Source organism: Zonotrichia leucophrys, chromosome 19, assembly GCF_028769735.1.
Source record: "Zonotrichia leucophrys gambelii isolate GWCS_2022_RI chromosome 19, RI_Zleu_2.0, whole genome shotgun sequence".
Classification (NCBI taxonomy): domain Eukaryota; kingdom Metazoa; phylum Chordata; class Aves; order Passeriformes; family Passerellidae; genus Zonotrichia; species Zonotrichia leucophrys.
In genome coordinates this window covers 8,543,848-8,570,637 of record NC_088188.1, presented here as the reverse complement: position 1 = coordinate 8,570,637, position 26,790 = coordinate 8,543,848, and the positions used below count along the sequence as shown (strand labels likewise).

Sequence of the window (26,790 nt, the reverse complement as noted above, 5' to 3'; positions counted from 1 at the left end):
TCACACAGGGTGGGATGGTGTCACCTTGTTCCTCAGCCCCTCTGCAGCCACCTGGGGACTGGGGGCAGCTGGAGAGGTTTTCCCCATGCCCCTGGGGTGGTAACCACAGCACAGCATTCCCAGCAGGCAGCTCTGGAACTGGGCAGGAAGGAAGGGACAGGTTATTTGTGGCAGCAGAAATCCAGCATCACCCGGAGACTCGGCAGCTTGGACCATGGTTGTATTTTGGGAAAGATCTCTGTCTATTCCCAGCCCAACTCTTTGTGGTTTATGGACAATAAAAGTTTCATTCTGTTTGCTTTGTGCCTTCAACGAGCAGCTTGTGATCCAACATTAAGTTGCCTGACCCCATAAAACCATGGAAGCAGAAAATGAGCTCTTGTTCGGGCTCGCAGGCTGCTCCCTCCCTTTCCATCTTATTCCCAAATCCTTGCTGCTTACACAGCAACCCCGAGCCTGGGACCACACTTCCAGATAGGATAGATGGTTCCTCCAGGATTTTTGAGCTGTTCTCCAGCTTGGTTTGTTGGTTGCTGTGTTTGTTTGGAGCTTTCTCTCACCTGTTTGTTCATGAAGACGTAGATGATGGGGTTGTAGACCGTGGCCGTCTTGGAGAAGTAGGAGGGCAGGGATGCCAGGGCTGGCTGGATGACAATGTCCTTGTTGGTGGCCACCACCAGTGCAAAGGTGGTGTAGGGCAGCCAGCAGGTGAGGAAGGCCACCACCATGGCCACCACCATGCGTGTCACCTCCCGCTCCGCCTGCTGCGTCGTGTCCGACTCCTGCTGCTGTGCTGCGGCCTGTGGGGGTTTGGGAGAGAGGAGAGGCCTGTCAGCAGCCTGGAACAGCATCCCACCCCTTCTGGGATGAAACAATTGCTGGGCTCACTCACCGCCCGCAGCGTCAGCAGCAGGTTGGTGTAGGAGAAGAGGATCAGGCTGAGGGGCACCACGAAGCAGGTGACAAACAAGGCCAGGATGTAGCTGCTGTTGTTGCTGCCGCCCGTGTACCAGTTGGGCCCGCAGGAGGTTCTCAGGCCTGGAATAAAGGTTGGGAATGAACCTAAAGCACTTAGGGCTTGGATGAGGGCTCAAGGATGGGCTCCAAAACAGCCATGCCACCTCGTGTGTCCATCCCCAAGGGCTGGAGATCAGCCACTGGGTGTTTGGGGTGGCCAGATGCGATTTGTGATGGAGTTGTGTCAGGCCCCTACAAGAGCAGGTTTGGGCTGGGTGATGCTCCAGCAGCCAGAGCAGCTCCAATAAGAACTGCTGCAGAATGTCCTGTGGTGGGGAACTTCCAAAGAACAACCTCCAGGAGAGGATTATTGGCTGAGCAAGGAGATATTAACAGGAGAGATTAACCCTTTAGACTCCAGCCCAGACACCCTCCAGCTACCCCAGGCTTGGAAACAAGATACAAGAAGACAACACAGCGGAGTCTGATGCACATCTGCCCTACCTTCAGGCACGTAGCTGCTCCAGCCCAGCAGTGGTGGGGTTGTCCAGAGCAGGGACCAGCCCCAGGTGAAGGCACAGCCGCTGGCAGCGTGCCGGCGCTGGAACCGAAAGTCTCCCAGGGGTCTGCAGACCACCAGGTACCTCTCCAAGGCCAGGATGGCCAGGGACCACAGCCCCACGATGCCTGGGGGGACAGCAGGGGTTGTGTCTCAGGGACAGCTTCTGCTGCCCGTGTGGGACATGGTAGGTGATGGTTTAGTTCAGGGAAATATTGTTTGAACAAGAAATCGGATGTTTTTTCCTCACATCAGGGACAGCTGTGATATTTGGCTGTTAGAAACTGTGATTTTGGCACTGCTTCTCTCACAGCAGGGACAATTGGGATATTTGGCCCTTAGAGATGAAGTTGGCAATGGGTGGCTGTGACGCCTCGTGGTTACAACAGCACAGTGTCCTCAAGGAGAGGTTTTGTGCAATTTCCAGCCCCTGGTGCACAGCCAGCACCCATGAAATACATCCCAGACAAGGATTCCCAATGTCCCCAAGTGGCATTTCCCACTCTGTCAACACCAAGACTGGATGTGTGGTGACCTGGCACCAGCCAGCACCCATGAAATACATCCCAAACAAGGATTCCCAATGTCCCCAAGTGGCATTTCCCACTCTGTCAAGACCAAGACTGGACGTGTGGTGACCTGGCACAGCCAACCCTTCCCTGTGCTAACCAAGAGCTGAAGGACACAACTTCCACAACATAAAAGCGTTGACTTTAGGTGCAGAAACATCTCCAAAACCCCTCTGCCAAACCCGAAAGCACCACCCACAGCCCAGGGGCAGGTCTGGAGTGCTGTCCTTACCTGTCAGGGACACCATGAAGCCCTCCAGCTGGCAGAGGCGCTCCCCAAACACGAAGAAGCCCTGGATGTTGTTGGAGAGGCTGACGGAGCTGCCGCAGAGCGTCACCAGCAGGTTGGCCACGGCCAGGTTCACCAGGATGTAATTGAGGGGCGAGCGCAGCCTCTTGTGCCGGATGGACACCACGATGACCAGGCCATTGAGCACCGAGGCCGAGGCCACCACCAGCCCCATGAGCACGGCCACAGCCACGTACATGGCCCTGGGGGCCTGGTGGGGCCACTGGGGGCCATCAAAGGGCCCCGGGGTGCTGCTGTTTGGAGGCTCCTGGGTGCTCTCCATGGAGCAGCAGCACCTGGGGCAGGTGAGCTCCCCCAAAAGCTGAGCCCCTTTATAGAGCTGGAGGGGCTGACGTGCCCCAGAGCAGCTTGGCTTTCAAATGCCTTAAGCTTTATTTTAATCTGAAGGGTTTGTCCTCCCCTCCTGCTTTTTATAATCAGCTCTTTATTCCCGAGGGGATAAAGAGTGACTTAAACAGAAATCTGATGGCTGAACAGAGCATCATTTAATTGAGTAAATTTTTTTTTTCCTTGTGTTTTCCATCTGTGAGCACCTGGGTCTGGACATCATTCCCTGTGCCCTGGGTTTGCTGGGCTTCAAGGCTACTAAATACATATTAAACATAAATAAATAAAAATATACATGTAGAATATGTACTTCATTAGGCCATATATATGTATTTTCTCTCTCCATATATATATATATATATATATATATCTATATATATATATCCCTATATATATATATATATATATCTATATATATATGCCCATCCCCATATATATATTTTAATAAATACTTATAAGTACTTACATAATATTTATAATACATTTCTAGTATTTTATAGTATTTATATAGTACATTTATATTATTTATGCTATGTTGGGCCAAGAAGCCCCCAGTGCTCTGGTTTAAAACCATTTCTTCCCAAATCCTTGCCATCCCCCAAATTCAAAAGCTGCACCACCAGCATCAACCTTTCTTTTTTTTTCTGTTAATTTTTATTTTTTAACCTTTTTATTTTCGGTTCTCGTTATAAATATTAACAAATCTGACCAAAAGTACACAGATAGGTAATACTGAAATACAAAAGTCTCTCAGGATGCAGGTAAGGACGGTTTCTGCAGCCTTCACATGGTAGCAAAACATTGGTATCAAACATTTTCACGAGGCCTGGCATGACAACCACCAACTCTGCATGCAGCTGGGACGAGGGACGGAGTGTCCACTTAGAAAAGACTGGGGTACAAAGTGAAGGAACCCACACACACGTGTCCTACTCCACCTCAGGCATCAACCAGTTTCATAGGCTGGGAAAAAGGATGGACTGAAAGGAATTTTGTCAGAAAAGGGAGGCACAGCCAACCTGGTGCTCCTGGAGCTTCCCTGGAAGCTCAGATCCCAACCAGGTTTTAAGGTGCTGGACCAGAAAGGATTAGTGGGAACATCCGACTTGACAGGCTGCCAGTATTCAAATAAAATCCGTGCACATCTGCAGGATGCATTACAAATATTGAGTTATTTAAAAAACCCCTACGAATGTTGGTTTTTTTCCTTTTATCTCCCTCCCCCCACCCCAATATCAAAGGAGGTGTAACAGGATCATCACTTGGAAAAGTAAACATAGGTTTCCAGAGATTCCATTGCTTCCCAAGAGAAAAAAAAAAAAGAAGTTGGCAATACCTGCACAGGGCTTGGAAGCTGAGGGTAACTTGTGGGGAAAGAGCAGCTCTTCCTAAGAAATCATTGTTTAAAGGCTTTCAAACATTTTGGGAATGGTGCAGCATTTCCTAGAAAGCTTTAGCTTATGGATGCCTGGTGGGATGAGGATGAAGATCCAGCCAAGGTGGATCACAGAGGATGATAGCTGGGATTATTATAATATTAATATATTATTGGTTTGCCATATTAATATTACTGTGCCATACACAGAAATTTATTTGGTTTGGACGCTGAGGCAGAAAATGAATCAACCTCACGGCCATGCCGAGCTACAAACACAATTCCGGCTCAGCTCCAAGGCTCAGCATCTTCATTATTTAATGCATGAATTAGAAAGGGATGAAAAAGGGGAAAAATTATAGAAAAATTCAGCCTGAAAGCTGGCTTTGCTGGAAAAACAGCCGTGCTGCTGCATGGCATGGTTTCATTAGGAGAGGAGCTGCTTCCTGGGCAGCAGGAACAGCCAGGCTGTTCCAGGGAGCTTTTTTCATTTTGCCTCCCAAAGGTGAAGCTGCCTGATCCCAGGAGGAGGAAAAGCTTGGTCTGCACAGCTCTGCTGCCTGCAGTGAGTTTCACTGGAGAGGACGAGCACACCATTCCTGGAAGGAGAGCAAACACTCTGTCCGGGTTCACCAGGGACACAATCATTCCAACAGAGGAGCTTGAAATGCAGAAAAGACTGTTTAGGCCCAAACCACAGAGACTGACAAACCACCAGAGATATGGCACAAGCTGCCTCCAGGGAGACAGTTCTGGGTTCTGTGTGTGTGTTTTTTTGGGGACGCCTTTTGCCGATGCCGGACACACGGACGCGGACGGACGCATTCTTTTTTTTTTTTTTTTTGCCACTGACTTGCAAGGCAGCGAGAAGGTAAACTGTGAGTAGAGGCAGGATTTGGGAGAGGAGCCAGACTGCAGTGCATGCAGGGGCGCACACCTGCGTGAGTGTGAGTGTGGGTGTGCAGTGCACGCTGCAGAGCGGGGCTGCGAGTGCGGCAGGGCGCGAAGAGGCGTTCTGGAGACGCCAGAGCAAACCACCTGTGCCTTCTTCCCTGGGAAGGGCTTCCCTGCAGCCAGGCCCTGCTGGGGGTGTCCTGCTGTCCTGGCTGTCCTGGGATCCCCCAAATCCAAAGCTGGGAGGAGCCCAAGGCTGTGGAGCCGCGGGGCTCAGTCGCTGAGCACGGCGCCCGGCAGCTCGTTGGTCAGCGTGTGCCAGCGCTCGATCTTCTTGTCCTTGTTCTTCAGGCAGTCGAACCAGTGCTTGAGCCGCTCCCCTTTGGCATTGATCCCCAGCACGACTCCGCCTTGGAGGGAGACAGAGAGGGAGAGGTGTGGGGGAGCATCAGCTCTGCAAAGGATGCTGACAGATGCCGAGGGGTGTAGCCATGATATTCTCTGAAAAATCCTTTCTTTAGGATTTTTCCTCCTGAGAAGCTGAGAGGCCTCAGGAACAAAATGTAACCCGTGGTTATCTGCTGCTGTGGAGTGCAACAGGTGCATCTGTGATTGGTCTCATGTGGTTGTTTCTAATTAATGGCCAATCACAGCCCAGCTGGCTCAGACAGAGAGTCCAAGCCACAGGCTTTTGTAATCATTCTTTCTTTTTCTATTCTTAGCTAGCCTTCTGATGAAATCCTTTATTCTATTCTTTTAGTATAGTTTTAATATAATATATAATATATAATATATAATATATAATATATAATATATAATATATATTAGATGTTATATTATATATAAGAATATATAAAAATATATAATGAATATATATTTATATATATATGTATATATCATAAAATAATAAATCAAGCCTTCTGAAACATGGAGTCAGATCCTCATCTCTTCCCTCCCCATCAGACCCCTGTGAACACCATCACAGAGGAGGATGCTGGAGGGAGCCAGGTTTCATTAGCATTCATCAGCATCCTCACAGCATCCAACCTGATGTGAAACCCAGCCCAAATTCCCCACACCCTCGTGGATGTGGTGTGGGACCTGTCCCAGGCATTGCCCCAGCCCCAGGCAGTGCCCCTGTCCCCTGTGCCAAGGGCTCACTGCAATCACAGGGGCTGTCAGAGGTACCAGGCACTTGTTAGTGATAAATCACAGTGACCAGAGACAAAATCACAAACAGCCCAGACATCCAACAGAGATAAATGAAACCTCCCCGTTAAACATGTTTTGCACTCGGAGGAAAACATCTGAAAACAGAAGGGGAGAGGCAGATGCATTTTCTCCCTGCTTGGATGCTCCGTGAGAGGCTCAGGTGCAGGAGAGGGATAAAAGCAGAACAGAAAGCCAGCGAGAATGAATGTGGGCATGGAGAACAAACCAGGGGGGCGGAGGAGTGCAGGAGAAATGAGAGGCACAGACAGCAAAGATAAATAAAAAAGAGGCCAAGGAGACCTTCTGGAGTGTGCCGCTCACCTATGAAATCGTTGGATTTCCCGATGTCATAGTCCCACACTGTGACTTCCAGGGTCTTCTTTGCCAGGTCACCGTGCTTTATCTCGTAGAAAAACTCCTGTGGAGAGCAAAGGCAGAGCCAGGATGAGCCAGGGGCTGGGGCTGCCCATCCTCCTCCTCCTCCTCAGGCTTTGCTGCCCATGGGGAACCCAACCCCAATCCCTCACACAGTGACCAAGGTGGTGAATTTTTATCTTTTAAGTCAGAGGTTGAGAAGAGCCCCTTGGTGAGAACCACACCCACCTCATTGAACTCGGGGTTCAGCGTTTTCTTCTTCACTGCTGTCTTGTGCTTGGATTTCTTGTCCTCATCTGGTTTCAAGTAACTGCAAGGAGACCAGAGTGGGTCCCAGTGAGGAGGGCAGGAGAACACGGGTGGGGACATCAGTGGCTGCAGCTCCTGAGCAGAGCCAGGGTGGGGCGGGTGACTGAGCCTCCTGAACCTCCAGATCCTCCTCCCCTGCCCAAATGCTGGAGCCAGCTGGGGGGAGGCAGCATTTCAGCATTTCCCCTCCTTAGAACCAAGCCAGCTGCCGTCAGAGAGCGCCGATTATCCCATCTCCAGTCCCTAGGGGACACTGGCACTGCACACAAAATGCTCTCCACAGCCAGCACTCCCAGCCCAGGACCTGTCCACACTCTGGGTTGTGACTGGTCTGCTCATGCAGAGCCTCTCCAGGAGACAGGAACCACATGCAGGGTGGGAAATGGAGCAGCTTTGAGCAGCTTTGAGCAGCTCCCTGCTGATATTCTGGACAGAAAACAAGATTAAAGTGTCATCAGGCAGAGAGGGGACCTGAAATGGGGGCCAGGCCAAAGCCAACCCATCGTGGTTTTGTGCTGGTGCTGCGCCTTTAAACATGAGTTCTGCTTCCTTGCTACACGTTCCAGATCTTGCTGATAATTAAAAAAAATTAGGGCTTGTACTGAGAAGCATCAGTTCCCTATCTGCTCTGATCCCTGCAGATGCAATCTCCTGAGGATGGCACAGGGGACACCCAAAACTGGCTGGGTGCAATGGCAATTGTGCTGCTCAGGGGCTGAGCCTCCCATGGGCATCTAAAAAAGCACCAGGGGATTTTTATACAAACACCTCCACCCCTAAAAACCAATTAAATAAGAAGGTGAAAGTGTGCTGCTGATGAACTCCATCCCTGGGTCTCCCAGGTGAGGCTTCTCCCAGTGGTTCTGCCTTAGCAAATCCCATCCCTAAAAGTGCCCAAATTTGAGTTCAGCACAGTGGGGACAAGGAGGTGGGACAGGCAGGGAGTGAATTTGAAAAATGCCATCCCAAAAAAACCAGGAGCTGTGGTGAGACAGAGACATCCCCTCAGCACCAAGTGCTGTGCCCACCTCACCTGGAAGCTCTGCCAAACAATGCCAGGGAATAACGCCCCAGGCAGGGGCAAGCTGCTGCCTGACGGCCTCATTTGCATCTCCTAATGAGAGCAATTAATTCCCGATGCGGGGAGGGGCGGGAAGGGATAGCAAGGCCGCAGGTGACACTCACATTTTGATGGATAACACTCATATTTTGACTGGTGGCACTCACATTTGGATGGGTGGGCCACATTTGACACATTTGACAGATGACCATTATGGTGACTCATATTTCAATGGGTGACACCACATTTGCCACATCTGACGGTGACCTCATTCTGAGGTGACACTACATCTGACGGTGACACTCGATTCAGGTGACACTCACATTTCGATGGGTGACACTCACATTTTGACCACATTTCAATGGGTGACACTCACATTCTGACGGGTGACACTCACATTTTGATGGGTGACACTCACATTTTGACGGGTGACACTCACATTTGCAGGAACTCAATTTGGGTGACACTCACTTTGACGGTGACCACATTTCGACGGTGCACTACATTCGCGGGTGGCACTCACATTTTGATGTGACACTCCATTCGAGGGTGGCACAATTGTGGTGACATACATTTTGACGTAGGGGTCGGAGTAGCCGTTGGCATCCATGGCAGCCAGGTGGGCGCAGCGCATGATGCCCACCTGCAGGCCCTGCTTCTGCGAGCTGTACTTGAGGGAGATGAGGATCCTGCCACGCTCCTCCAGCGACTTGTCCTCTGTTTTATCTATCTGGGGAGGGAATGCACCCAGTCTGGGGGCTGCACTGGGGTACAGCCACATCCAGACAACTCCCCAGCCAAGGGATGCTCTTCCCCACATCCCTGATTATATCTGAGGGGCCAAACAGCTCCACATTCCCACATGCCACAGGGAGAGGCTGCTGTGCCTGTGATTCCAGGGTGGGGTGAGGCTCTGAACGCCCCTCACTCACCGGCAGCTGCTTCTCCAGGCAGATGTTGAAGTTTTTGGTCTGGTTGGGTTTCAGTTTCTTCAGCGGGATGCGCGTCTCGCCGATGAACTCGTTGTGCCGGAACTTGTCCTCGTCACACACCGAGATCCTGCAAGAGCACGGGGTGAGCAGGGACACTGGGGACAGGGCAGGGTCCCCACAGGGAGGGAGCAGCTGAGGTCACCCTTGTCCAGGCCATGGACAGGGCAGCTCCTCTGATGGCAGCTGGGGTGGGATGGGATGGGATGGGATGGGATGGGATGGGATGGGATGGGATGGAATGGAATGGAATGGAATGGAATGGAATGGAATGGAATGGAATGGAATGGAATGGAATGGGATGGAATGGAATGGAATGGAATGGAATGGAATGGAATGGAATGGAATGGAACAGGCACAGCCCGGCCAGGGCAGCTCAGGGTGTGAGTCTCTGTGCCTAAATGCACATCCCAGCCCAGGCACTGCTGGAAAAGCAAGCAACCACCCTAATGACTCTTCCATTAAAACATCAGAGTCATCAGCGACTGAAGCAAGATTATTCAGAGTTGCTGGAGCTGCATTTTGCCCAGCCATGGAGGCTCTTCCTCACCCCTCCCTTGTGTGGCTGGGAGAAGCCTGCTTCCCACACAGCTCCTTCCCAAGGATCTCAGGCACTGCTGGAGCTGGCAGCTCCCAGGGTGACCCTGCCTGGGACACTGAGCAGCTCTGCCACCTCCTGCCCCACCAGACAGACAAGGCCAGGAGTGACTCCCACACCCCGAGCATGGGAAATGTCACACCTTGGGCAGGTGAAGCTCTCCCAGCCCTGCTGGGACCCTGGGGTGCATCCCAGTGAGGTTGGGCTGAGCCCAGGCTGTTTTCCATGGAAAAGCTTTTCCATGAAAAAGCCACCACTGCCTTTCCCCGAGCTGGCAGCTCATGAGTCATTCCTGTGCTGCTCCTGGCAGAGGAGCAAAGTCAGTGCTTGCAGGAGCCTCTGCCTGCAGCTCCCCAAATCCCAGAGGGCCAGGAGGGTGCCCTGAGGGAGCAGCAGGGCTGGGAATGGGGAAAACCACCCCCATCCTTAGGGAGCATCCTGCATCCCCACTGGAGCCATGCAGGACTGGCTGGGCTCCCTGCCCATGAAGGAAAGGCATTTATATTCCCTTTCCTTCCATCCTTTCTCCTTAAAAAAAAGAAAACACCCACTCCCTTTGGTGTCCATCTCCCCATGGGTGGCACTTCTTCCCCCAGGGACTACAATAATTAAGATAAATTACGGCCTGTGATCCCACCTGAGGGTAAATAATTGCACAGCACACCTCTGGCCTGCTCAGCATCTGCATGGTTTATCCATGGATGGGTTATCCCTGCCCATCAATCTATTTATCAATAGATTATTTATCTGTGGATGCTTTAGTGCCGTACCAAGGATGGTTTGACCACCCTCACGCTCACAAATGAGCAGCAAGGAGGCAAGGAAGCCATGGGGATGTCTCAGTGCCACAGCACAGGGATCATCAGGGCTGGGGAGCAGCACAGAAAAGGGGTTTGGGAAAAAAAAAATAATGATATGAGCAGGAAAACAGGGAATGCTGCTCTCCAGAAAAGTGTGCTGGATGCAGCGTTACTATAGATACCCACAGCAAAAACCACCCCACCACAAGGCTGAAATCCTCAAAGAGAATCTCAAATGCAGGCACAATGTTCCCCATTTCCTCTCCCCTTTCTTGTAAAGAACAAAACCAGCAAAGGAACAGCAGCAGCAGCAGATCCAGAGCTCCACTGCACTTGCCAGGAGTGTGGAGGGGACACGAGGGGACACAGGGAGCTGGCAGCCCAGGATCTGTGCCTACACCCAGCAACTGAGGAGCACTCAGGGAGACAGGGTTTGGGATGGTTTACCTCTTAAAAACGTGACAATTCTCCTGACAATGTCCAGGGAAGCACAGCAAGATCCCAAACACAATGTCCTGCTTGCTGTGAGAGCTCTGGAGCCTCAGGATGGGCAAAAGCCCAGGAAGGAAAGGTGGAAAACTCCAGTGGTGGTAGCAGAGAGAGCATCTCCCACATCTGTCACACTGGGCCCTGTTTCAGTGCCCTCAGGGACATGGGAGGGCCCTTGGGAAGTGGATTTTGGCACTGGGAGCTGTCCCTGCCATGAACAGTGGAGCTGGAGACACCTCCGGGTCCTTCTCAGCCCCGTTTTTCCTGTGGCACCTCTGGTCCCCACATTTGTGCCCATCTGCTGTGATGCCCAGAGGGGGTTTTGTGCCAGCTCTGCCAGTGCCTCAGGCTCAATTCCACCCCCAATTCCTCCTCCCAGCTGCAGTTCATCCCCACTGGAATGGGATTTCCAGCACTGGCCCAGCAGTGAGGGCAGTGAGCTTTGAGTGAGACGAGCAGGAAGCTCCAGCCCCATCCCTCCCTTTGGAAAAGGGCATACTGCAATCACACCAGCTTGGATTTCATTAGGAGAGATCCATGTGATGGAATTTTCATGCCTTGGGTTACAAAATCAGCCCCATGACAAACAGCACGAGTTGCCTCTGGCAGCTTCGTTCCCCTTCCATCCCCAGCCTGGAACTGGAGCTTCACCCCTTCCTCATCTCTCCTTATTAACCCAAATCCCTCCAGCCTGGTGTTCCATTTGATATCCCCACCGTGGGGTCCTGATCTTTACATTAATGGCTGTGAAAAGCACCTTGGAAGGAAACTAAGCAGCAAATGAACAATCACTGCTCATTAAACTTCTCCTCCCTCCCACTCAGCCCGGGCTCCTGGGCTCCAGCCCTGACTCACTGAGCAGCTCCAGCAGCTGACTCATGGCTTCTGCTCCCTCACACGGGCTCCTTCCCAGTGTGGAAAGGGGAAATGGGGGTCAGCAAGGACCCTTTTCCATAAAAACACCCAGAGCAGAGCCCGAGATCATCCCCTGTGCCCAACATCCCTTATGGCAGCAAGGGAGGCTCCCCGTGAGGAGCAGGCGATGCTGGCTTGGTTCAAGGACAGGCAATGCCATGCAAGGAGACAAAATAACACTTTGGGAAAGGCCAGTTCTCCAGAAAACAAAAGGAGGATTCCATCATGGGCTCCACCACAAAATGCCTCCAAGTCTGAGCACAGAAAGCACAGCAGAAATGAGCTGTAATTACAAGTGCACCTGCAATTCCAAGCAAGCCTCATTCATCCAGACTAAAGCAATTTGGGACCCCAAACCTTGAAGTGGCTGCACTCAGCTTATTAGTCCTGATCAAATACTATTTTCTGAATAATACATTTAATGAGTCATGATGTTTGTCAAACACATGATTAAACAAAGAATTCCTGGCATTCGTGGGCTAGCTGAGTAGCCCATGAATAATGCATCAGCTCGCCAATATATCTGGATATGAATAATTGTATCCAATATCTGGCCAGCTCGGGTATTTATTATGAATGCAATTTATTTATTGTATATTACATCTATTATTTAACTGGGGGAGATTGTATCCTGCCTGTTCCAGCTTCCCCTGCAGCATTTCTCTGCCTCCCCCTGACATTGTACCCCGTGGTGGGAATGGGGGCTCCAGGGTGGGATTTCCCCCTTGCTGCAGGCAGGGAATTTGTCCCCAATCCCATCCATCTGTGCACTCCAGTGTGTTTTGCACGGCTCTGAACCTGCCTTTTCCCAGGCTGGTGGGTGGCTTCATCCCTGCTAAGCCTTGGGCTACACTCAGGGATATTTAATTCAATGAATGGATGAGACCTTTCGAGATCCTCCCACCTGCTGCTCTCCACGAAATCCCAAATATCTGCTGCTTTCTGAGGGGGTTGCTTCATTAACAAAACCCTGCTTGCCGGAGCAATTAGCTGGGCTGCCTTCACCTCTCCTTCACCTCGGGGAGGTGAACCCTGCTGGGACAGCAAAGTCACTGCACCACTTTGGACAAGGCCATGCAGGGATGAGGGAGAATCTGGCCATAACAGGGGGCTGGGGGGCTTGGGAAGGAGGAGATCCAACACCCAACCCTCTGGGATGTCCTGACAAATGCCACTTGTCCCCTCCAAAAAGCTGCAGGCCCTGTCATGGTGCCCCATGCCAGCACCACCCCAGCAATCCATGCTGGACACGTCCCACCAGGTGGGCAGGGAAAATTATTTTTTTTTTTCCTGGGTGCTTTTCCAGCTTCCCTGCCACATCTCCAGGCTGCAGGGAGGCAGCTTTGATCTCTCTGCCTTTATTTTCACATTAAAGAGACTCTGGAATTGCATCCCCTGCCCAGCTCAGCACCAGGGAGGCTCCCAGGGAATGGGCACCACCCAGACCCATGGAGCATCACTGATGCTCTTTCAAGCAGCACCAGCTGCCTGGCAGGAGCCTCTCCTGATTAACACAGGCAAAATCAGAGTCCTGCTGGCTCTGAAGGTGGCTTTTCCTCGTGGAGAAGGAGATATTTGGAGGAGAAGATGGATGGGTGAAGCAGAGCACCCAGTGCATGGAGATGTTTCCTGTGGGGAGCGAAGGGCCAGCTCAGAGCAGAGAAACAGCTCCAGCCACACCAAAACACGGACAGATGGCCAGTTTAGATGGGATATTGGGAAGAAATCCTTCCCTGGGAGGGTGGGCAGGCCCTGGCACAGGGTGCCCAGAGCAGCTGTGGCTGCCCCTGGATCCCTGGGAGTGTCCAAGATGAGGTTGGACAGAGCTTGGAGCAGCCTGGGATAGTGGGAGCTATCCTTGCCCAAAGGAAATGATCCTTAAACTCCATCCAGCCACATTCTCCTGCAGACTGAGGGATTCTGGGTAGGGTACAGGGGTCCCTGCACAGTGTGGAGCTTTGGGGAGGGCACAAGGATCTCCACAGGTTGTCAGGCAGGAATGGGATGGGGCAGCGCAGGATTTCTGTGGGGAAAAAGGCAAATCCAGCCCTGCACATATTTTGGTGCATCCTCCATCTCACAGCTCCAGGATCAACAGCCCTTCCCAAGGGAGAATGAGCTCCCAGAGCCCTGGAGGAATGGGGGTCGAGCCCTGCTGCTCCCTGTCTGCTTCCAGCAAACAACTCAGCCAACATCTCCTTACAAACCCATTTCCACGCTTGAGGAGGCTGCAAACTTCAAAGCCTGCAGTGAAAAAAAACACCCACCAATAATAACAACAAACTGGAGGCTTCCCAGCCCCACCAGCCTGCAGCACTTCCAGCATGACTAATGCTTTCCAAGTGAAATAATAATAATAATCCACGGTGCTGAATTTCCCACCACCCTGCACTCTGCAGACAACAGGTGGGCTCTGCCCTGGCTCACCCTGAGCAGAACCTTTCACCAGGCAGATTTAAGCTCCTGGCAGGGGGAAAATCACAAAAAAACCAGGGCATCTGCAGGTGAGGAGGGTGGGATTGCAGCCACAGAGCTGGCAAAGCTCTGAGTGCTTGCAGAAGGATGTAAAATCCCTTCTTTGCCAGTGTAAAATCCTGTCTTTGCCAGATTTTACAGCAAATCCTGCAGCACAGCCCCAGATCAGTGTGGTGATGGAGCACCCGAGGCTGCCCACAATTCCTGCCCTCATCCAGGTGGGGCAGAGGCCAAAACATGAGAAATCTTTGCACTCACAGGTGTCAGCTCCCTGCAGAGCATCATTCCAAGCTCTGCCCCTGCTCACTTCCACCCTCACACAGTCTCTCCCAGCCCCTGGGAGATGCTCAATGCACAGACTGAACCAGCAAAACAAAATAATGAAATAAAGACTTACATTCTTTGTTTGGTTGGACAATAATTCAACAAAAAGCTCAGCTCTGAAAGGGGCCCAGAGCTCCCTGAGGAGATTTTCTCAGCAAGACACGACCACAAAGCCTCAACACGTGCCCGTGAGAGCTGGGCATGGAGAGGTTAAACCCAAACCACAGCACCTGGGCAGGCAGGAGCCAACCAGAGAGTTCTGAAGGTAAAGATGCAGCAGGAACAGGCTCCTCACTGCCTCCCCCAGCCCTGTAAATCAGCTGTCAGAGGCTCTGGGGGTGATGGATGCGTGCAGGGCACACACCCCAACTCTGGGTTTGAGGGGGATAACTCTGCCCTGCTCTGCTGGGAGCAGCTCCAGCACCTCCTGTGGGGCTGGGCATGGGTGGGATTGTCCCTGGGGTGGGGAGGTGTAGGATTGATGGGGATAGCATGGTCAGGACGGACGGAGACGAGAGATCTTCGAGGCCAGGTCGTGGAACTTGGGGTTTATTGCAGAGGGCCTGGGTGCAGGGCCCTGCTGGGATTTGGGGTTTATTGCAAAGGGCCTGGGTGCAGGGCCCTGCTGGGATTTGGGGTTTATTGCAGAGGGCCTGGGTGCAGGGCCCTGCTGGGATTTGGGGTTTATTGCAGAGGGCCTGGGGGCAGGGCCCTGCTGGGATTTGGTGTTTATTGCAGAGGCCTGGGTGCGGGCCCTGCTGGATTTGGGTTTATTGCAAGGGCCTGGGTGCAGGGCCCTGCTGGGATTTGGGGTTTATTGCACAGGGCCTGGGGGCAGGGCCCTGCTGGGATTTGGGGTTTATTGCAGAGGGCCTGGGGGCAGGGCCCTGCTGGGAGCTGCAGCCACAGCTCAGAGCAGGCCTGAGAGAAGAGAGGGGCAGAGAGGATGAGAAGGTAATTGAGTAAAAGCATAAGAGAATAAAAGGGGTAAGAGCATAAAAGGCAAGAGATAAGAGACAAGAGGTAAGAGCTAAGAGAGCAAAGTTCCCGTTACAATACCATAAATCATCTTCTGTGTTGAATATTCTGATTCTCACTAACCAATCTAATACAAGACACAAATCCTACAGCATTTACATACAGCCTATAAGAATCACTACATTACCACACTGTGCTACATTTTAAACCCTAAAAACTCCTCTTTAGACCCCTTCTGCCAAGCTGTAGGGTCTGCTCTGACCTTGGGCCTGCCTGCAAGCAGAGGCTGTTGTTCCATCAAAAAGGGATCACCTTCAGCAGCCACACCATTGTTTTCCAATTGTTCAGTAACTGAGGGATCTCAAAGCTTGCTTTCATTTCAATCTCGCTTATAGTTTCCATATTCTCAAAATCTTTTGCCAGACAGTCATATTTATAAGGCTTTCCTGTTTCATCTTCCCAACAGGGAGGGACAGCTGGCACGGTGCTGGGGGGAAGGAAGGGAGGTTGTCCCCCCAGGCTGGGGACCCACCTGAGCGTCTTGCGGATCATGTCCTCGTCGGTGATGCCGTAGTAGGTGAGGGTCTCGTTCCACGTGGGGTTCAGGGTGTTCCTCAGCGTTTTGGTTCTCAGCTTGTTTGCCTGGCAAAGCAGAGCAGGTGGGGTCAGTGGGGTTGGTCATCTGGGCAGCAGAGGAGGCCCAGTGTCACCGTCATGTTTGCTGGAAAATCCCTTCTCCGGGATTTCTTCTTCTGGGGAGCTGAGAAGCCTCAGAGGAAACTGAAAACAATAATTATCTGATGGTTTTATCTGATTGTTTTATCTGATTGTTTCTCTTGTGTTTTGCTGCTTTGGAATGTGGTTTGGAGATTGTTCATCCAACATGTGAATTGTTTTTACTTAATGACCAATCACTGTACAAGCTGTGTCGGGACTCTGAGGAGTCAGTCACGAGTTTTTAATTAATGCCTTGTTAAACCTTCTGTAAGGGCCCTTTCTCTATTCTTTAGTATAATTATAATATAATAATAATTAAAATTATAATATAAATAAAATAAAAATTAAAATAAAATAGAATAAAATATAATATATTCTATTTTGTTATAATAAAATAAAACATTTAATAAAATATGTATAAAAATATATATAAAAGTATATATAAAAATAAAATAAATTTATATTATATTATATTATATTATATTATATTATATTATATTATATTATATTATATTATATTATATTATATTATATTATATTATATTATATTATATTATATTATATTATATTATATTATATTATATTATATTATATTATATTATTCTCAATTCCTCCTTTATCCTGGGGACCCAGCAAATGCCACAGCCCAGTTTGGGGACGAAGGGACAATGGGTGCTGTCACTGTTCTGTCCCCAGTGCTGGGACCCTCATTGGGGTGGCCCAAATCCATCCCTAATCCAGCAAAAACCTGAGGGGCAGGGACACAGCAACTCACTCATTTCCAAACCATCCCAACCCCTCATCCTGGAGACAGCCAGCAAAATGGGAACCTTGGCAGAGCACGGACCAGGATTTCATTTAAGCAGTAGGAGAGAGCAAGGGAAGGGAAAAAAAATCCTTTCTGGATTAAAGAAAAATGCTGATTTGCTGTTCTGGCTGTTTGTTTGCACTCCTGCTCCCAGCACAGCTCTTGATCCTGCCTGACTCCAAACCAGTTCCCTGGCAGGTGTTTTGTCAGCACCAGCAGGAGGATGGGGACAGCCAGGCTTGTGTCCCCTGCATGGATGGGACATCCTGGCACACAGCCCAGGGGACAGGGATCTCCTCGCTCCCTGAGCCCCTCTCGTGTCTGGGGACAGCAGAAAGAAGAGGCTGAGGCTGCAGGTTGGGCTTCTCCACCCGGCTCCCAGCCTGGCACCGCCTGGCACAGCAGCAATTTTCCCTCTAATGAGGTGTCAGACAACTCAATCCCTGCCTCAGCTGCTGCTGGGCATGGGAAACTCTCAGCACATCCATACCTCCAAGGTGTCTGGTGGATCTTTGTGGGGAGCTGCTGCATTCCCCACCCTGGATTCAGGAGCCTTTAGTGACCAGGAGAGCAGGGAAGCACCCACAGCCTGCTCAGGTCTGCAGGTACCTGATCCTGATCCCTGGGGCTCCAGGGACTGGGAAGGAAAGTGGGGTGACACAAACATCACCCAGCTGCCAAAGCTGCCCTGGGAAGGGACAGGAGTGAGATCAGAGGAGCTGAGCTACGGGAATGCCTTTTCCTACTGGAATGCCTTTTCCTCCCATCTGGGATGACTCAGGAGTCAGCACCAGCTCTGCATGGGGAATGAACCCAGCCCTGCTCCCACAACCAGAGGTGCCTGAGAGCCCAAATCTGGGACAGAAACACCTGAGGGACTCAGGATGGAACAACCAGCCCAGGACAAATCCCAAATCCCCCAGAGCTGTCCCCTCTCCCAGGGCAGCGCTGTTTGGAACAGAGCACAGAGATGGGGCAAGGACAGGGTTCCCCATGGCCTGTGGATCTGCAGCTCCTGTGCTCCCTCCCCTCCTGCCTCTCCTGCCTCCCCCAGCTCCAGCAGCAATGCTAATCAATGGATTTGCAAAACATGGGGATGATGATGATGATGATATTGCTGCTGAGAGCGCTCGCGGCTCCGCGCGCAGCGGAAATTCAGGATGTGGTTAAAAACTCCCTCTGCCACCCTGAGCATTGGGAATTAATCCAACTGAACTGTAACAAGTAAATACACCTCCCTCCCTCCCAAAAAAAGGTCTTTCCTTTCGTGTGGAATAAGAGTGCAATTAATATTCCTGACACACACATCGAGCATTTAAATTCCACATCCCCGTCACTTACACCAAGCTCTCACCACACATCAATATCTTTAATTACTCTTCTCTCCAGCAAGTGCTGAACCTAAGGAGATGGAAATATTTCCCTTATGATTTATACTCTGTTTTATTATGATCTGAGGGGTTTTAAATGCAAAAGGATGAGGGTGGGGAAAAAAAAAAAGGGGAATTAAAAAGGTCTGATTTGTTTATGACTCAGGATGTTTCACTCCTGGGGGCTCCTGGAATGCAGCATTCCCATGCTGGGCTCCCAAGGTAAGCAATCAGGGCTGGCACCTGGCTGCCAGCCAGCGGTTTCCCAGCAAGGCATTTTCCATCCCTGTAAGGATGGATTCAACCCCAATTCTTTCCTCCTGCTCTCTCTGAGCATTTTTCACTCAAAAAACTCAAGCTCTGGGTGCAGCAGCCCACAGCCCTTGGCTCAGGAGCTTCTCCCAGGCCTGATTTCCAATGAGAAGGTGCAGCCCCAGGAAAGGAAGGAGAATGAAAAGGTTTCTCACCTTGCTGGCCCCGGGGAGCAAGTGCAGCTTGACATAAGGATCAGCCAAACCATTGTGGTCCATTGGCTTCAGGCCCTGCGGAGGGAACAGCAAAAAGCAGGAATCAGGAGGGCAGGGGGATGCTGGGGGGCTCACTGAGCCCATCCTGGGGTCCATGGAGCTGCTGTGGCTTCCCCAGGGCTGGGGAAGGAGGGGAGAGTGGATTCTGCAGGATCCAGGCTCAGCATTCCAGTCTGAGGGGCTGTGGGAAGCTCCTCACCTGCACATGGCACCATCCACCCTTCCCTCCCTCATCACCATTCACTTGGGGGTGAAAGAGAATCAGTGCAGTGATTTCCCAGCTTTGAAATTACAGGGTTCTGTCATTGAATAATTGCTTCTGAGCAAACACACACCTCTGCTGTTGTGGTGCCACTTGCAGAGGGTGTGATAGCACCTACCTACTCTTGGTTATTAAGGAAGAACAGCTCCAGGCCAGTGGGAGGCTGGTGCCAGCCAGATGCTGTGGTGCTCACGGAGTAAATTTGGGGTTGCAGGAGGAACCAATCCAAGGAAACACTCCCTGTGGCCATCCCTGATGGGTTTTCTACAAGACCCTCACAGCTCTTAGAGGATGATGTGGATCAGGTTTGTTATCAGGGAGGGCACAAGCTGTGCCTCTGTTTCTGTTCTAAACCCCCCAAAAATGATCCAGGGGTGATGCACAAACCCAGCTCAAAGCCACACCTGCACAGACTGCATGGAAAAACAACTCCACAGGGCAGGGAAGCAAGTCAGGAGGGTGAAAAATGGAGCCTAATTTTCAGCAGCCCTGAGTAGAAATGAGAATGGCTCCGTGGTGGAAGCCCTTGGATTATTTCCAGCCTGGCTGTGGGATCCCTGCAGGAATTACTGCTGGGCTGGCTGAAGGCAGGGCTGTGCCTGGATCAGAGCAGGGCTCTCTGCAGAGGTACCACCCAATCCTGGCTCCAGGGGGATGCTGAAGAGTCCTCACAGCCTTGTTGTGAGGAGCAGAGTGCCTGGATAATGAGTGTGTGTGTGCAGCTGCCAGGATCCAGGGGCAGGGAAGCATTTGTACGGAATTCTGCGCGCAGAAGGAATGCAGCCATCCAGGATCTGGGCAAATCCAGCAGGGAAATGCTGGGGGAATCATAATCAGGTAGGGATTAACTCACCCAGCCTGACCTATAGCACCACAGGACCTTCTCTGAGCTGCAGTTTTGTCCAGGATGCTCCTGACCTTGGGAGTGTCTCTGACTTGGAGCAAGGGCTCTGCCACAGAGACAAACCTGCTGCCCTGGGGCAAGGGAGGCCAAATGGTGCCCAGCAAAGAGGATTTTGCTTCTACAGCAAAGCCAAAAGGATAAAAATATCAGCAGCAAACGGAGGTGAATCTGCTTTGAGTGCAGCCTCTGGGGTGGTGCCTCTGGGCCAGGAGATGATGGGGATGGGGCAGGCAGGGCAGGAAGGGGCTGGGCTGTCCCCAGGGTCTGCACAATCCACTGGTGCTGTCCCTGGCCAGAGGTGCCCAACCTGCCCGGGCTGCACAGCAAATGAGATCAGCACAGAGCAGGCAGATTCCCAGGAAAATGGATGGAGAATGACAGGCAGCTCTGTAATTCACCCATCAATTCAGCTCAATTAAATTACCTTCTGAGGAGGCTATTAAAGGCTTTTTTAATAGATGTGCTATGGAAGATGGAGTGACAGGAGCCTGGAAAATGGCTCCTAATGTCACGTCTACCTCCCTCCCGTGTCACTGGATACGTGTTTGGCACAAACAGCTGAATTTAGCAGGGCTCTGCTTTGCAAGGGTCCCTCCCACAAAGGGAGAACCCCCTCTGGGTGCAGGGACCACCACCTGGAGCTTCAACAAGAGGGATGAGAGGCAGACAAGGCACAGAGTCACCCCCAGATCCATCTGGGGCAAATCCCTGGCTCCTCCAACCCTTCCTGCTGCTGCTGCGCTGTTTCTTGGAGCTGAGATCAAGTTTCATCTTTTCCCTTCCTCTTCCCAACCCCAAAAATCTCTGCTGCAATCCCACAGAGACCTCCAGCTCCCTGCACATGCCAGGCTCTGCCAGCTGCTCCCCGTGCCAGTGACATTTAGCTAATCAATAGGATTTAATTACAGCTCGGGCTAATCGGGGGCTGCCGATTAACGCCACGCTAGAGGCGGCCAGAAATCGCAGGAGATGGATCCATTCCATCCCTCACCCCACAGCCAGCTGCCTGCCCAAAATCCAGCCTGGCTGAGCCATCCCATTCTGGAAAAAGGGGGCAAACTGCATTTCCACCCTGCCAGCCCAGAGGAGCCCGGCAGCTGGAGGAATTTCCCTGCAGTGATGAATATTTATGAGTCAATACATAAGTAATGCTCAGTGCAGACCTCCAGCACTCACCTCGGGTGGAAGGGAGGGAGGGAGCAGCCAAATGCTCAGTGGGGTGGAAGCTCCTGGGTGTTTTCTGGTCAGATGTGCAGGGAGAGCAGCCCAAGGATGCTCCAAGGGGCAGCAGCTGCCTGGAGCATCCTTCACCATTGCCCTGCAGCCCCCTTGGGCTCATCCCAGGTATCTTTCTCCCAAAAGCAGGAGAACACTGGAGCTATAGGATGGCACAGCCTGCTGTGTCTGTGCTGCTGCAGGCCCCTATAAATCCCCTATGCACTGAGCACAAAGTGAGATCCTCAGCAAAGCCATGGCATGGCATGGCAGGGCACCAAACCAGGTGCCTGCACATTCACCAAACCCTTTTCCATCCTATTTTCCAGGAGGGGGTGATGCCCAGCACACCCCAGCCCTGTCCCACGCAGGACAGCAGAGACCCACACAATCGCAGGGATTGTCCAGGGGAGAGCCCTCCTGCCAGCCTGGCTGCTCCTGCAGTCCAGGAATGAGCTTCCACAACACCCTGATTTATTCTGCTATTGATCCGAGCTGAGCCACAGCGTGTCTGAGCTCAGCCGTGCCTGAAGTGCGACGGGCGGGGCTGCTGAGAGCCAGCGGGGCCAGGTGGTGCTGCCAGCCTGGCTGCTCCTGCTTTTCCTCCTTGTTCCTGCCTGTTCCCGGATGCTCCTGAATGCTCCTGGCTTTTCCTGGCTGCTCCTGCTTTTCCTGGCTGCTCCTGCTTTTCCTGCCTTTTCCACCTTGTTCCTGGCTGTTCCTGATGCTCCTGAATGCTCTGCCTTTCCTGCTGCTCCTGCTTTTCCTGCCTTTTCCTGGCTGCTCCTGCCTTTTCCTGCCTGTTCCTGGCTGCTCCTGCCTCTTCCTCCTTGTTTCTGTCTGGTGCCTGTTTGCCTGTTCCTGCCTTTTCCTGGCTTCTCCTGCCTGTTCCTCCTTGTTCCTGTCTGCTTTTGCCTGCTCCTGCCTTTTCCTCCTTGTTCCTGCCTTTTCCTGGCTTCTCCTGCCTGTTCATCCTTGTTTCTGTCTGGTTTTGCCTGTTCCTGCCTTTTCCTGGCTTCTCCTGCCTCTTCCTGCCTGCTCCTGTCTGTTCATCCTTGTTCCTATCTACTTTTGCCTGCTCCTGCCTTCTCCTGCCTGCTGCCACCTGTCTGGTGACTCCCAGAGTCTCCCAAATCCTGCTGTGAATTTACACCCCACAGAAACCTCTCAGAAAACGCCTCCCAAATATTCCCAGGCACAGAGGCAGGGTGAATCCCCACATGGAGTGAAGCCCTTGGAGCAGGGAATGGCTGGTGGGGCACCACAGGTCGGATTGAACCTGCTGGAGTGATAATGGGACTTGTGAGGAACAGAAGCAGATATAAAAGTGCTGGAGATTTAAAAAAAAAAAGTAATAATACAGAGAAGTAAAATAAAGGGAGAGAGGGAGGTTGTTTGGGGTTACCAGAGAGAAAGAAAAACGTGTCTCACGTGGCTGGGATAGGTTTGAATGGCTGCTGGCAGCAATCAGAGCTCCAGGAGCTGCTGGAGCTGGGCACAGCATGTCCCTGGAGGGTGACACAGCCACCCAGGAGGGTAAATCCAAGGGTAAATCACATCCCAGCCCTGCTGGGGCTTTTCCCCCATCTCCTCCTCTGCAGCTCTGCCTGTCCCAGCCCCGGAGCCAGCGGGGTCCTGGCCCTTACCTTTCTGTAGTCAAGTTTTGGCAGCTTTCCCCAGGCGAGAGATGAAATGAGAGCGAGCAGATGGCAATGTAAATAAAAGAGAAAAATGGGAGAATGAGAGCAGAATGGAAATGAACAGGACTCGAGAGCTTGAATGTCAGGGTGGCTCTGCCCTCCCCAGGGGCAGGGGTGATGCTGGGGTGCCCCCACAGCCCCGGGTGGGCACGGCAGGGACCAGGGCTCTCCTGTGCCAGCCCTGCCTGTGCCATTGCTGATGTGAGATTTATCAGTGGCTGCCCAGAGCTCTCTCCTTCCTCGCTGCCTTCCACCCACTCCAAACCCAATTAGAAATCTCCTCCTTGGCTCGGCTCCCGTGTGCGCCGAGGGAAGCCTGACCCGGCGGATCCACAGGAGACAGGGAGGGGAGCAGAGCCCAGAGTCTGCCCCAGCCCTGCCCTGCTGGCACCTGGGGGTGCTGCCCTGGCCAGGAGCAGCTCCAGGAGAGCTGGGGTAAATCTCTCCACCCCCATCCCCAAAATCCAGCTTTGCTGCTGCTGTTCCAGCCTTGGAGAGCCGCTGAACGAGCCAAGGAGGGGGGAGAGGAGCATCCTGTGGAGGTAAATAGCATGGTCTGACCCTCTGGGGGGGCTCAGCCTCTTCTCCTGCCTTCTCCAAACCCCCATCCCTTCCCAAGATCTGCAGGGATTGAGGTGTTTCCCCCCAGCCCATCAGGAGCCCTCTCCGATGGTCACTGTGTGATGCAGAGGGGAACCCAGCAGCATCTCCCACAGGCTGCATCAGGACCTCATCTCCCTGTTCCTGCTCCCGAATGCGCAAAAAAGCCCCTAATTGCCTCAATCACGCAGACGGCAGCACTTTGGGGCCGTGATTAGCAGCATTTAAAAGAGCCATTTATAAACCGACAGCCGGTCACAGTAAATAACAACATCGGGATGGGCTGCTGGAAAAAGCATCAGCCATCAATCCCTGCTCGTCACGGGGGATGAGCAGCCGGCTCCCGACCCTGGGAACGCCCTGAGCGGCAGGGATGGAGGGGAAGGAGAGGGCAGAGGGGTTGGGAAGGTGGTGGAACCCAGGGATGCTTGGTACAGCCATGGATGGGCTTCCCTTGGCACAGCCATGGGTCAGATTCCCTTGGCACAACCATGGTTTGGGTTCCCTGTGAGAGGAATGGCAGATTTGTCTTTCCAAACAAGCTGTGGGTCTGCTGGTAGATAAAACCAGCACTGGGACATAAAAGAAACAATGGGAAGGGTTCCACTGATTGATGAATGGAAAAAAGAGATTTGCTTTTACGAATTAACTTTGGGGTTGCTGATAAACGAAATTAGACATTGAAAGAAACAATGGGGAAGAAAAACTCCTAAATTCTGTAAGAATTAAAAATTAAAATGGAGTGTTATACATTAGAGGGGAGTCTTTGGTATCAGGTGTTTTGGGAAGTCTGAACCTCTCGAGTACCTCAGAAATGGGGGAAGAGAGAAGAGAAATGAGGCTGGGAAATTGGGATAAAAAGGAGGCTGCATCCTCCAAAAATTCAAGAGATCCCAGGGGAATGCCCCATGGCCTCTGCCTTTATTGGAATAAAGCCAAAAGGGACTCCTCTGTCTCCTTTTTGGACATAAACCTCTGGTGTTTGTGGATTAATTTTCCTAAGACCTTGGCACAGGGATGGGTCAGGTTCCTATGGGTGGGATTCCCTTGGCACAGCCATGGGTCACATTCCCGTGGGTCACATTCCCTTGGCACAGCCATGGGTCACATTCCCGTGGGTCACATTCCCTTGGCACAGCCATGGGTCACGTTGCCCATGGCACAGCTGGTCCCTGCTGTCCCCCCAGCCAGGCTGGGCCCTACCTTGGCTTTGTTGATGGTGCAGTGCAGAGCGTTGTTCTCCTGGTCGTAGAGCAAGCTGAAATCCAGCGTCCCCAGCGCGGCTGCAAGGGAGGAGAGATGTGATTAACCTGCAAGTGCGGGGCTGCTCTCCCTCTGAGCACCCAAGGAGATGCTAAAGAGCAGGCTGCAGGCATTCTAAAGCACAAAGCATCCTGCTGGGAGCTCTGTTATGAAATGTGGCCGTTCCCAGGTTGGCACAGCCCTGGGAGAGGAGTGAGGATGAGTGGGTGCAGCTCTGCGGCCACAGCTTTGCTTCCATGGGCTCTCACCTGGGTTATCCCCACCCCTCAGCAGCCTGGCTGCATCCAGCAGCTCCCTGTCCCCCAGGAGATGAAGGATGTCCCCTGGGAAGATTTTGGGAATGGCTGGGACACAGCTGAGAGCTGCTGTTGGCACATCCTCCCCTCCAGCGCCGCTGGCATTCCCAGAGCGTGTATTTGTATAGCGACACCTTCAAACAAATGAGCCACCAGTGGGATCCCTTCCCAGCTCCAATCTGGCTGCAAACTGTAAATTAAACCCAGTGAGGATGGAAATACTTTCCTGGTTAAAATGAAAAACACCAACAAGCTTTTAATCAGCTCAGTGTTCCTTTATGGCATCCTCAGGATCCAGGAGTGGCAGCGTCTCCTGGGATGGGACACAGGAGCAGGACAAAACCAGAGGAGCCTCAGCAGCAAAAGCCCTTTTGATTTGAGGAATTCTTTCCCTTTGGATGATCTGAGCACGTCTCACTAATCCAAAGCCTTAAAAAGACAGGCTTTCCCAAAAACGTGGTTTAACCTTCTCCAAGGCTGCCAGGCCTGATTTGCACACCAAAGCCTGGACATGGAGCAGCCTCTGCCCTGGCTCAGCTTTACCTGGCACCAGCCTGGAGCTTCCAGGGTGGCTCTGGACCCAGCAAACCCCACTTCTCCATGCCCACCTCCCCAAAAGAGTTTTGCCTGAGTGCTGCCCTGCCACCAAGCACCATCCCACAGCTGTTTCCAAGGTAACTGCACCTTCCTAGCATGTTCAGAACGTGAGAAAACATCCAAAATAAAAACCAGAACAGTTTTGCTTAATATCAAAGCAGGGTTTGCTGACTGGAGAAGAGTCGGACAAACTTTATGGGAGAAAATAAAGTGCTTTTTTTCCCCCAGCACTGATAGCAGCAAGGCACCCACGGAGTTTAAGGATATTCAGGGGACCAAAACCATCCTGCTGCAATTTCACAGTGATCTCCCAGCCCAAAGGAAAAGGAGCTACAGGTTTGCCTGCTGGCAAGAGAAAAAAAATCATTTCTCCCAAGCAAATATCTTGAGTTCAAAGCAGAGTAAATACCCAGAGAGAGCTCTGCCAGAATAATGTACCCCCCTGGTTGTGCAGCAATTTCATGGCACATTAGCTCCTGGTCTGGGCACGGCACAAATCAGAGGGGTTTTACCTGCCAGGGGAAGATGAGGGGTGAGGCCAACCCTGCTGTGCCTCGTGCTCCATCTCTGGGTCTGGCTCCAATGAGCATTTCCAGAGCAATAATTCCCAGCTAAAGCCCCGGCACACTCTGCAGCGCTCTGGGCGCTCTCAGTGCTGGGCAGCTCAAGGATGGCAGCGTGAGGAGCTGGAGGCTCCACAAACCCAGTCAGCAAAACTTCCCAAATCTGCATTTTTCACTCAAGAGCGGAAGATGAAAGCTCCGGTTTCGGAGCCTCATCATTTCCACCTGCCCTTTAATCAGCATTTCCTGCCAGCCCCACTGCTCTGCCCTCCGAGTTCAAGCTGTTATTTTATTTTTATCACAGAAGGGGGCCCGCGGTTCAGCCTGCTGCATTTGGCAATTTATAAAACAAATTAAAAAGCTTGGCAGGCAAACAAGAGCTCGGCCAGGAAACACTGACAAAGCCCCAGCCTGGCCCAGGGGCGAGGACAGCAGGGAGCCCTGCTATAAAAA

General features: G+C 51.9%; 2 protein-coding genes across 2 annotated transcripts in view; both read right to left on the bottom strand.

Annotated features, from left to right (window-relative positions):
* On the bottom strand, positions 1-2,729 carry LOC135455686 (pinopsin). Its single transcript, XM_064729104.1, has 5 exons — positions 2,318-2,729; positions 1,462-1,644; positions 893-1,038; positions 561-800; positions 1-138 (listed from the first exon to the last, which is right to left on the bottom strand). Exons 1-5 carry the CDS (start codon positions 2,655-2,657, stop codon positions 1-3), a joined length of 1,047 nt encoding a protein of 348 aa, XP_064585174.1. The 5' UTR covers positions 2,658-2,729.
* Positions 2,730-3,349: 620 nt separating this feature from the next.
* Positions 3,350-26,790, bottom strand: part of DOC2B (double C2 domain beta) — a 38,306-nt gene continuing 14,865 nt past the window's right edge. The window contains exons 4-11 of the mRNA XM_064729093.1: positions 24,822-24,901; positions 18,878-18,952; positions 16,048-16,157; positions 8,880-9,006; positions 8,520-8,677; positions 6,807-6,888; positions 6,525-6,621; positions 3,350-5,401 (exon numbers count right to left, since the gene is read on the bottom strand). Coding sequence (XP_064585163.1) covers positions 5,265-5,401; positions 6,525-6,621; positions 6,807-6,888; positions 8,520-8,677; positions 8,880-9,006; positions 16,048-16,157; positions 18,878-18,952; positions 24,822-24,901 — 866 coding nt within the window. The 3' untranslated portion in view covers positions 3,350-5,264. The remainder of the gene's footprint in view (positions 5,402-6,524; positions 6,622-6,806; positions 6,889-8,519; positions 8,678-8,879; positions 9,007-16,047; positions 16,158-18,877; positions 18,953-24,821; positions 24,902-26,790) is intronic.